At 38.5% G+C, this 12,025-nt stretch overlaps 1 protein-coding gene across 1 annotated transcript; it reads left to right on the top strand.

The window, feature by feature from the left end:
- Positions 1–733: 733 nt before the first annotated feature.
- On the top strand, positions 734–11,636 carry LOC145902317 (phosphatidylinositol 4,5-bisphosphate 3-kinase catalytic subunit beta isoform-like). The gene is made up of 27 exons (XM_082990248.1): positions 734–810; positions 1,315–1,440; positions 1,570–1,761; positions 2,182–2,313; positions 2,417–2,522; positions 2,962–3,065; positions 3,414–3,521; positions 3,957–4,136; positions 4,487–4,624; positions 4,857–4,985; positions 5,243–5,321; positions 5,391–5,527; positions 5,728–5,826; positions 6,005–6,169; positions 6,455–6,600; positions 6,683–6,776; positions 6,977–7,098; positions 7,252–7,395; positions 7,543–7,699; positions 8,111–8,253; positions 8,759–8,871; positions 9,201–9,331; positions 9,537–9,658; positions 9,716–9,833; positions 9,893–10,048; positions 10,187–10,288; positions 10,655–11,636. Exons 3-27 carry the CDS (start codon positions 1,579–1,581, stop codon positions 10,808–10,810), a joined length of 3,264 nt encoding a protein of 1,087 aa, XP_082846374.1. The 5' UTR covers positions 734–810; positions 1,315–1,440; positions 1,570–1,578; the 3' UTR covers positions 10,811–11,636.
- Positions 11,637–12,025: the final 389 nt, after the last annotated feature.

The raw sequence follows: 12,025 nt of genomic DNA, 5'->3' as shown, positions 1-12,025 counted from the left end.
AATGTTGAGTTCATTATAATCAATGTATTGCTTTGTCCATCAAAAAATGCAATCCAGACATTAATGTAATTTTCAATGTCAGGATATAATATCAAATGTTTGTTCAAAAGTTTCCCGCCAGGTTTAAGTTTTCTATGTCTAAGTTTTACAAAAAACTTGTTGTCTAGAAATAAGAAATACAAATCACTTAATCCGGATCTGTCAACCACGGCATAAAAAGTTGTTCTGCTTTCAAAGTTGGAGCGTATGGCGATTGGTTTTGTTATTTTTGTCACCATCGAAACCACTCATGAAAAAGCCCCATTTTCCCTCTTATCAAAACCGCTCAAGGGCAACTGAATGTCACTGCACACTTTGAAACATGTATATATTTAGTTAAGTTAACACTTTATAGGTAGTACTCTATTGTACATAATTATTTTTGTCGTCAATATCAATTAACTTGATTTTCACACAACTTTTGAACCCATTATTCCAAGTTATTTACCAGCTCAAGGTAAAGAAATGCTTCACAATTTTTTTGTAAGTGAAACCTGACAGATGGTTGTTGTGAACATTTCGTACCTAACGGTGAACGTGTTTACCAGATCTTAAACTCTCGCCCAAATCCCGGGGACCGTCAACGATCGAGTGTTGATTGCACTTTAAGCGGGATGACGTCATTGCTCAGTGAAGCGTGCGGACAAGGAAGTCGGCGAAATGGCGTAAACAACTCATTCATGGTCTGACTGCGGTGGGACGGCGGTTTTGGCTCTTGTTGCGTCGACTTGTTTGCGCCAGACAGCTTGAGGACTTCAAACGTACGTGACGGTAGGCAGAGCAGACGTTTTTTTCACAGTTTTCATCAGCAGTTTGTCTTTTACACAAAGTAGAGTTAAAAAAACATATGTCGATGATGAAGGTTTAATCGGTTTGGTTGTGAGTTGTGACCTGCTGTGCAGTGCTAATATTTATTCATAATAGGTGGTAGGTGCATGGTACATTCATGATTTGATATGATACGTTGTTTTACAGCAAGTATGTTATGTTCCATTGCCCCATTATTGACATGACAGTGACTTAGTTTTTGATGTAGTGCAATTACATCACTCCAACAACTTTTCGTATACGGTGCAACTTTATTTGTAGCTCTTAGATATTTAATTTTTTTTTATTATTTGTGGATATGCTGTGTTACATAAGTTTAAACTGTGGTTCTGTTACATGTATAAACATAATAAATTGCACATGTGATATGTTTAAAGTTCTAAGGCTCGGAACCACCAGTTATCATTAAAGGTTTATGGGTGGTTATATGGCATTGTATTTTTTTAGATTATTAGGTGCTGAAACAAAGTTTGGTGGTTTAAAAGAAGAATGTTTTACCATGCAGCCACATCTAGCATGATCTGTCATCGCAAACCTGTTGAATAATTAAAAGCACTTGCTTGGTCTGGCGAGGTAAACATAAAATACACCAAGCTTTCTTCAATTTTTAGGTATTTATGATACATTATGTATGTCATTCACATTTAAAATATGCTCCTTCATGCTTATTATGTAAGTTTTATTGTATATTGTTGTTTGTAGACTGGGGTCATGGCTGGGTATGGACAAATGTACCCTCCTGCTCAGTACCAAGATTCACACGAAGGTGAAGAGATTTATGATGAATGGGGTTTCCATGATTCTGCGTACGTCACCGTCGACTTCCTCCTTCCAACAGGCATCTACATACCCCTCGATGTGCATCGCAACGACACCATTAAACGAGTAAAGCAGGCAAGGAAATTATCTTAAAAGTCGACTTTCGGTGAAAAATCCTGATCACAATATTTTATTAATATTTACGCAAATATTGTTTGCTGAATTAAACTTTGCTGTGCTTTTCATAAACAGTAATGTGAGTCATGTTTACTCCTAATTCTATTTAAAGCCTGACCTCCCACCACAGTGGTGAGTCACTGTTGTGCAATTTTAAGCTACATTTATGTTTCATCATGTGACCTGTCATTCAGACATTTGTATCAGATTATTTCTTTGAATTTTGATTTATCTTTCAGCAAACATGCTTCTGTGACCTTTCTGTAAATTCAACTGAAGAAAAGTAAAAACGTTTCAAATATTTACCCACATAAACAAACACTGAAAAACTTATCTTTGTTGTCAATAAAAATATCATAATTTTCATGCTTTCCACAGCTTTTGTGGGATGAAGCGATCCACCATCCTTTGTTCAACCAACTCCAAAACCAAGACAGCTACACTTTCGTGTACATCACAAGCACTGGTTGCCAAGAGGAAATAACGGATGAGGACAGACATCTTAGTGAGGTGTGTACTGTGTTCACGAAAAGGTTGAAACCATGATTTTTTAAGATATCTTCTGCACTTCCTCAACAAAGATTATGTTAAGGGGTAAAATATTTTTTTATAGTTTGATTTGATCCACGAACTTCCTGTTCTCAAACTCATCCAATCTCAAGGAAACATTGAGGAAAAGAGAATTGTTCACGAAATCCATCAACTTGCAGGGATTAAAAGTAACAGCATTTATTGTATTTATTATTCATATTATTTTGAGTAATTGTTACAAAAAAGTATTTTTAATTGATTTCACTTTGTAACCTTAATAACAAGTGTAGCAAGCTTAAAATGAAAGTCCTGGCATATTTATTGACAAATACGTTAAATGGGTTTTACTGTTTGGTAAATATTTGGCACATTTTCTCGCAACAGAAAGTTGTCACTTTATGGAGACAAACTTGACACAAGTAAAATCAGGCATTAATGGCATATTTATCCATAAGCTTATAGCTGGTTGCTTAGAACTAACTGATCTATGTTTGCTTTATAAACTTACTTTGACCTATAGTAACCTTGTCTAGTTTGTTTATCTTTAGCTTCCACAGAGTTCCATTATTATTTACAATGGTTTTGTTCAAACTATTATAAAACTTATCATTAATCTCTTTGTTTCAGATGAAAATGAGTTGAATGTCGATGCTGAATCACGAGCTTTCCGTAAAGACATGCGAGATGAAGCAAATAAAGTTTCAATTCGACGAAGTTCTTTACATTGGAAGGTAAAACACATGATTTAATAACCCATAATAAATATAATAGTAATGTTTATGGTCGGAAGAGTCCAGAAGTTGTTGTGCATAAACACTGAGTAAGCTTATTTCCGTTTGTGGCAATGAATTATGTTAAGACCAGTGTGGGTTTGAAGCAGGAAATTATAAGCACAGCCTTCAGTGGAACTGGACACCACTGTGGTGGGAAGTAAACATGTTTTGCTGCTTCAAAAAATTTGTGCAAAAACCCCAGAGTTGAAATGTGTGCTGTTATTATCTTCATAATTTCAACTATACTCTTGAGTGGTGAAACTTTTTCTTTTGGTTTCCTAATGATGGAAAATCTTATATTTTCAGGTTCTGCTTGAAAATCATTATCCTCCGAGTATTATCCACCACCTAAATGAACAAACACACGTCCTGCGAGATTTTGGGATAATCCAGCTTAAATATGAGAATACTGACGTAAGTTCTGCTAAGCAACCTTACAATTACAAATAACGTAAAAAATATATCAACATGTTTTGGTTTGAATCGTTGTTGAACAAAAGCATTTCTTGTCAATTTTTTGATAAGGTTTCCGTGTTAGTTTTAAAATATTCAATGTTTTGCAAATTTAATTGACATATTTCAATTTATTAGGAACTCATAAAATTCCACATCCTGTTTTCACAATAGTTCGACTGCTTTCAGTTTCTACTTTAAATAAACCTCTCACGCATCTGTTTAATTTATGTCAACTATCCTTTTTTTTTCCTACAGTTTTTTGTTTGTATTTATCTCTGTAATTAACCCAGTAGAAATTAATTTAATGTTTTTTTTTAAAGGCTTAATTACTTAAAATTGTGTGAAAAAAACATCTAGTGTTTTCAATTATATTGCCTTGTTGCTCAATCGCAGACTTCATATGCGATCAAAGTGAACCCAGTATGGAGCACATTTGAACTCACCAGCGAATCTTTACAAACTTGGGAGCAAAAATCTAACGTCCATCTTCCCTCGAGCAATCCAGATGACTACGTGCTGAAAGATGTTGGGAAGGAATTCATCGTCGGTGATCATCAAATTTATACATTCAAGGTAAATTCCCACCAGTAACTATGGTAATATTTGTGTTGGGAGTTTATTATTCAACACTAAAGTTTGGTAAAATTTGACGTTTCAATCACATTTTAATACATTTCATCTTTATCATTATAGATGTAATCTGCAACAAATACTTAAATTAACCCAAAGGATAAATTCTAAGAAAGTGATTCCCAAACTTTTTCTACATATACACAAAGGTTTTGTACAGTGTTGGTATTTGTACACAAAGTATTACAAACTCAAAAATGTGCATTTGGAGGCAAGAAGTTTGATTTGCTCCATGAAAGCAGAGATAATCACAAATTATCTGTGCTACTGTTTTGTTGGTTTAATATTTGTAGTGTCTCCGCGAGTCCATGGTTTCCAAGAGGGATAATCTAAACTCCTCGGGCCCGTCAAAACCAATTCTCACAATGGTTCATGTTGGAACTGTGAGAAAGCTACTTCCCGAGTGCCATCCGGGAATCCAAGTACAGCAGGTATATGATGTCTATGTTTGTTATTGCATCGTCACATTTCACATTATGTTGATGGTAAAAATACAAAAGTTACCCCTGGAAAGTTGTTTCTTATGGGAGATTGGTGATCGACTTCCATTTTATAATAATAATGCGGAAACGACTTCAAAGGAAATTTTCAGTGGAAAAAATATGAAAAACAATACATATATAATAGTTTACCCAGTTTAATGTGACAAATGTTGATTTGTAGACGAGCAACGCTCCACCAGTACCCGACAAACGACGACATACATGTTGTTTGTGGCAACTTGACATGCAGTTCTTCGTTAAAGTGGCAAGAGCTGGAAATGTCAGCCAAATGTTGGAAAACAATAGAAAGGTAAATGGCTTAAACAAGTAGAACCCAAGACAAAAGTCATTATCCGGATATTAGAAGGCCCAACAATGGATTGCTCGTCATCAATTGTCATCTATGGATAATCTGAATGTCTAAATTGTTTTTAATACCTTTAAATTTCCTTGTTGAAGACAAAATTGTTTAGCGTCACATTATAGGGTTGTGTCACATGACTTATTTCTTCCCCTCTCCGAAGTGATCACCAAATATCCGTGCGTTAATTTTGTCTTTTTTTCAAGCTTGTCGTTCACGTTGGTCTCTACCATGGCACGGAACCACTTTGTCCTACTGTCTACACTAAAGAACCCAAGATAACCGGTGAGATATGATTTCTATGTTGTCATTATACTTGTGGAAGGCAGGGTGACGAGAACAAGTTCGTTGCAGGTGGCGAATTTGACTGGGATGAGAATTGTTACTTCGATATTAATACATGTAACCTGCCACGTAACAGCATGTTGTGCATCACAATCTGCACGACCAGAACCAAAGTCAAGACAGAAAAAACTAAGAAAGATAAAAAGGTGAACCTCAGTCGAACCTTGTGTTAAAATAAATTTACTTTCAAACGTTTTTCTTTAAGATTGCCGCCGATCTAATCATTGGTGAATATGGAAACCTTAAATATCCGTAAAACTCGCGTTGCTAACGGTTACTTTACGTAAATCGTACATGTGATAAGTTAAATAAGTTAAAGAAAGGTCGCAAACCCATGAATTTTCAGGACAACAGCCAGAAAAACTTCAGGAATCAGAATGTGACCCCTATCGCTTACGTCAATATGATGTTGTTCGATTTCAAAGCTTATCTTAAAACTGGCAAGGTGGGAAAAAAACCATGAAGATGTTTCAAAAAACACTTCTTTATAAAATATCTTCTTCTCGATAAGCATTTTTTTGGAAAAAAATATGTGAAGTTTTGCTGGATTTTTTTTAATTTGTGCCTTTTCTGCGCGTCCCTCACTTAAAACTATATGTGAAACATTGATTGTTACGTCACAGTACCGACTGAATTGCTGGTCGTGGCCTGAGAACGTTGATTCGAACAATCTTCATCCACGTGGTGGCGTAATGATGAACCCGGACACGGAACAAGCCTCGTTCATAGAAATCACACTCCCCGAGTATGGAAACAATCCCCTGGTGGAATATCCGTCCCAGGAGAAGGTGGGTGGTGGAAACGTTAACTTTCACGATTGTGTTGAAGAAAGGTTTGATGTCGAATTCCGTGACTTCCACCACGTGTTTTAAATCAAGACTCTTACTGTGGTTTAGATTCCATCTTAACTTAGTAATATGTGGTGGTACTGGAATATATTTTGATTTATTGCTGTTGGCTCCTTACAACTGGGTTGTTTTATTTAAATAATAATCCACGTTGGGCTTACAGGAGGCCCTGGGGGTTATTCGCGCAGTGCTTGCATGGTTTATAAAGTTGATTACTTCTTGAAGGTTCTTGAACAAGCGGCCTACGAAACAACAACGAGTCAGAACTCGATTTACCCGAGTCCGTCCAAATCCCACCTCACCCAACTCGGCGAAATCGTGAAGAAAGATCGTTTTGACGATTTATTCGATAACGATAAAAACCTTTTATGGTGAGAATTTTGCTTCAAACTCTAGAATTTCGAGCTAGTTTTGTTGCGAATACATGGTTATATTGGTCACGTGTTCCTTCAGGTATCTCAGGTTGGATTGCAGGGAAAATTGGCCGGAAGCTTTGTCAAAAGTGCTGTGTGCAGTCAAGTGGAACAATTTCAAGAACGTGGCCCTGGTCAGTGGATCTTTATCTGTTTTTGCACAAAATGTTTCGACGGGAATATTTTAGTTTCTGGCAATGCTTTCTTCACTAAATATAAAATTAATCTTTGCTCGTTTTTTGCAAACACTTTCGTCAACTGATTTTTTGTGTCTTCGTGTGCGATTATTGTTAAAGAGCGTCAGTGGATAATTATAGAGTTTGTGACGTAACAGGCGCAAGCGATGTTGGGGGCTTGGCCGCTTCTGGAACCGGATCGAGCGATGGAGTTGTTAGACTGCCAGTTCGCAGATGAAAAAGTTCGAAATTTCGCGGTTCGTTGTCTCAAACAACTCCGGTGAGTGCCGTGTGGAAAAAATATCGCTCACGTTTCAAAACCTCTTAAAAATACCTTTTTCTTGGTTTCCATGGCAACACACTCCTTGTCAAAACACACCGTGGTTGTCATGGCAACACACTCCGTGTCAAAACACACCATGTTTGTTCGTAGAGACGACGAATTACAGCAATACCTGATGCAGTTGGTCCAAGTTCTCAAGTTCGACTCCTACCTGAACAGCAATCTCGTCCGGTTTCTACTCAAGAGAGCTTGGAAGAACAGGAAGATCGGACATTTCTTGTTTTGGCATCTGAGGTAAACAGGGACTTCCCCATTAATTCTCCTTCCAAAGTGGGACTTTCCCTAACTTTGTGCCTGTGTTTTTGAATTAAGAATTTTTTTTTTGTCAAAGTAAAATTATTTTTGGCGATTTTCAGTCAAACAAACTATTTGTGGTTTCAGAGCGGAGATAGACGAGGGGAAAGACGTTAGAAATACTTTGGTGAACTTGAGGTTTTCCCTCATACTGGAAGCTTATTTATACGGAAATATCCCTCATATGAAGATCGTCTACAAACAATTTGATGCACTCAACAAGATGAGGGTACTCAACGAGAGGGTGAGAGATTCTTGCGTCTGGGGGTTTCCCGACAAACTTTTACAGCATTAATTAATAATCCCGGAAATGTTCATTGTCTTGAGGGCGACCCAAACCACATCCACGTAACCTAAAATGAAAAGCGTTTCCTTAGGTAGCAAAATAGCTTGCTGGGTATTTCACATATGGTCAAATAAAATAAGTTTCAGATTGAAGTCATCTGATTTATTGCGATAATTAAAAATCGATTCCGCCTGCAGTGGCATCCTCAGTTTCTGCAAATTCAAAATTGCAAAACAAAAAGTTGAAGGGGATTAAGGATCGAAACACAGGATAGAAAATGTTTCGAAAACATGTTTGTACAAATCACACGAATTCCACATTCCGACGGCAATATTCTACTGTGAGAACTAACTTGTCTCCACTCAACAGGTCAAGAAAGAATTTACGCAAAAAGACATCAAAATCCGCGCCCGTAAAGCTCTGCAGGAAACGGCGGGCCAGGAGTCGTTTAAAGAAGCTCTCAGTAACTTCGAAGATCCCCTGGAACCGAAATACACGCTCGGTCAACCAATGTAAGCCGCCTGAAACCTCGCCGTGTTTCGAACCCGTGATATCCTGCTCACGAACCCCTCACTTGTTTTTTCATATTTAGAAATAATACTTGACGTCATAGGCGCCTAGTCCGGGGAGAGGCAGAGGGGGCTGCGCCCCCCCCAGGTTTTTTAAATGAAAACGAGTGGCTATTACGCGCGTCTGTCCGCACCTTGTAACTCGTCGCATTCGTAACGTCCAAAGAAAAAAGACCTAAAAACAATGTGTTTCTTACGCGACGCACACAAAACATGTTGACCTAGTTTCGCTTGCGTAACTGACATCGGTTGTTGCAACGTCAGTCTCCGGTATGATATGCCAACTAGACCCTTTTGGCTAATACGCCTCATGTATTGAAATTCAAACACAGTTTTTCGATACTTGATGACGCCATAGTAACAAATTATGACGTCGTAATATAGCCGCCCCCCTGGAAAAATGAAAACTAGGCGCCTATGCGTGACGTCATAGGTATATTTGTTGTAGAATCGACAAGATGAAGGTGATGAACAGCAAGATGCGGCCTCTGTGGTTGGTGTTCAGGGAAGCTGGAGTCGGAACGAACAGGAGCAGGAGTGTGATCTACAAGAACGGAGATGGTAACGACTAAGTTGATAATATGTTAATGTTCACTGCGGTTTGTCGCAAACCATCATCTCACAGTGCAACTGGCTGCGATCCTACGACAAATTCTCCGTGAGGAATTCACCTTAACATATGACTCCATACCCCTTATTGTTTTGTCGTTTCTTATTTTAATTAATACAGTCATACTTAAGCTGCAGTAAAAGTTACCAAAAACCTAGCAATGAAATGGCTGCCGCCAATCCAGCAACAAAAAGTTTCACTAATATCACATGAGAAATTTGCCGCAATTGCATTTCAACCTGGGGTGTCTCGAGGTAACAGAAACTGCATTCGAACCCAGACCTCCGACAGGATATGCTGACCCTGCAAATCATCTCCATCATGGACACTTTGTGGAAATCAGACGGACTCGACTTAAGGATGATACCGTACGGTTGCTTGGCAACCGGCAACCAATCAGGAATGATTGAGGTTTGAAATTAGTGGTTGAGCTAATCAGGGCGGCGGTTTTAAATCTAACGCTGTTGAACTCCGCACTTGTTTCGAAAAAGATAGGATTTGGTGCAGAAACAAAATGTATGTCGGTCTTAGAATCAGTTGAAATTTTGAAATTCTAATTTAACGAAACTTCTTAATGAAGATATTATGCTTACAACAATATGATTTCTATTGTCAGGTCGTGACGCAATCGAATACGATCGCGAACATCCAGAAAACTCGGGCGGGGAGAATGCAGTCGGCGTTTAGACACCAGACTTTACTTGAGTGGATTGAAAGCAAAAACCCGACGAAAGCAGAGTGAGTTCAACTTGATAATATTCACGTCAGTTGTTAGATTGCGTTGATTCGTTTCAGACAAGATCAAGCGATAGAGAACTTCACGTACTCGTGTGCTGGTTACTGCGTTGCTACATACGTGTTGGGTGTGGGTGACCGACATTCTGATAATATCATGGTGACGGAGAAGGGTCAGGTGGGGATATTAAGTTTAGTGAGATCAGCGTAACACGTGACGTGTCATTTTCACTCCAGCTTTTCCACATTGACTTTGGTCACATTCTGGGAAATTTCAAATCTAAATACGGGATAAAAAGAGAACGTGTCCCATTCGTATTGGCTCACGACTTTGTTCACGTCATCAACAAGGGGAAGACCAACGAGAAGAAGGAGTTCCTTTATTTCAGAAAGGTTGGTTGTTCCCGTGCTGTCACGGATTAATGAATTGAATTTCATGGTTGTTGAAATCCACGTTTAATTTCCCCAAAAACAACTTTTCCAAAACAACACAAATGTAACATACAAGTGACCTTCATACAACCTTGACAGTTGTGCGACCACGCGTTCTGCATCCTCCGGAAGAGAGGACACCTCTTCATCACTCTGTTCTCCCTCATGCTCCACTCCGGACTTCCAGAACTTACGTCACTGGTGCGTATGGGTGACGTCACCGGTCTTACCTTTAAATCTGTAATTTAATAGTTGGTAAAATGGAAATTCAACCTTTTGGTGACGTCATTATTGGTCAGTCTTTTACAAAAGAGTGCCTAATCAAGATAATTTAGTCATTATTTGTGTAATCAACGTAACCGGAATTTGGTGACGTATGTTCGCCATAATAGAATCATTCCACCAGCACTGTGATGTATTGGGGCGCAGATTTTTAATGTAAACGTTTCAGTGCTGAATTCAGGAGGATTCCAGACAGGTTGAGAAAAGGCTAAAACCGATCTTTAAGTTTATTTGCCACCTCCCCCTCCCCACCTCGAAGTTTCATTCCAATAAAACTTTGTTCAGGAACATCTGGAATATCTTCGTGACACCCTTGCTCTCCACCTAACTGAGGAAAAAGCTCTGCAACAATTCCGGAACAAGTTCAACAAAGCTCTCACCGACGCCTGGTCAACTTCAGTCAACTGGTTCTTCCACAACGTCGCAAAGGACAACAAATAATGACGTCACAACCGATATGACGTCACCTGGTTTGAGCAAATAGGAATTGGATTCAAGTTTGGCATAAGTTTTTGATTCCAACAATATATTTTCCAAATCTCATTGAAAGATCCGCACCACAAACACAAGTCTCCCATCCTTCGATAGACGTAGACGTGTAGATTCCTTATGTAGTCAAGATTATGTGATATTGTATGTATGTTACCCGTATATAGTGAAAATATCATCCGAGCACTTACGTTTTACATAAATCCATGCTGCACCGATGCTAACGTCCACATCGCGACTGCTTGTTCGCAATTTTCAAGTGAGATGGAAATGTGCAATGTGACGTCATGTTTTTATGACGACCCCTCCCCCCTTCCTAACAATTGTTTGTTTCCAAACTTTAACTATGTACAACCGGGATCCAGCTTAGTTCCTTTAAGCCCAGGCCCCAGATAATCAGTTACTATGTTGACACAATACCCGATAACTTATACTTTGTTACGTCACCTTGCCCCACTGTCATCATAGCTAGGCGCTTCTTCAGTGTGCTCCATGACGCAACAATCATCTATAACCCACTGTTGTGATGTCATAATGGACTTAACAGTTCGCGGTTCTTTCCATGAATATTCAGAGGTCGTGTCCTTGTGCGTTTTCGAATAGAATTTTTTATACATGATTTATTCTGTGCGTTCTGTTGTTGTTTATCGTGTTTTGATATTCGGAAAGTAATTGTTGTTGATTGTGATTCTGCTTTTTTCTAAAACGTTTTTGCTGCTTCGGTAATTACGGAAAAAAACTTCGGTTTAAGTTAAAAATATAAAAGGTATAGATTTTATTTTGTAGTACACATTTCTACAACTTAAACACATACATGGTGCAGTAAAGGGACAAATATGTCAATTGGTGAAATCCGCTCCTCCAGACGGCAACCAGCACACTTCCCATGCATTGTTACGCCTCCAGTATCGTGTGGCATAGAAGACGTCAGAACAAAACATTAAGTTTTTTTTTATCAGAAACAGTCCTTGATGAGCAAAAGACTTCTCAGGGCGATTTGTTTGTGATCCATGTACTTTCAAAACCTTACCACGCACAACGCGCGAAATAATCATTCTAGGGTCTTCCATACCTAGTAGTAGCGGTGGTAAATCCGTCACATAGGAAAGGTTCGTCTGAGATACTTGAGTCATATTTTAACTTACTCTATTTTGACTGTGTTTGCTC

The sequence above is a fragment of the Ascidia mentula genome, chromosome 5 (assembly GCF_947561715.1).
Source record: "Ascidia mentula chromosome 5, kaAscMent1.1, whole genome shotgun sequence".
In the NCBI taxonomy this organism is placed as follows: Eukaryota; Metazoa; Chordata; class Ascidiacea; order Phlebobranchia; family Ascidiidae; genus Ascidia; species Ascidia mentula.
The sequence above is the reverse complement of the archived record's forward strand: the minus strand, read 5'-3'. Positions and strand labels throughout refer to the sequence as shown.

What these genes read in the sequence shown, in the direction of transcription:
- LOC145902317 (XM_082990248.1), top strand. Translation starts at nt 1,579, where the DNA reads ATGGCTGGGTATGGACAAATGTACCCTCCTGCTCAGTACCAAGATTCA. An exon ending in AGGACAGACATCTTAGTGAG is followed by an intron (nt 2,314 to 2,416) that starts GTGTGTACTGTG and finishes ATTTTTTTATAG; the next exon opens with TTTGATTTGATCCACGAACT. An exon ending in AAACTAAGAAAGATAAAAAG is followed by an intron (nt 5,528 to 5,727) that starts GTGAACCTCAGT and finishes ATGAATTTTCAG; the next exon opens with GACAACAGCCAGAAAAACTT.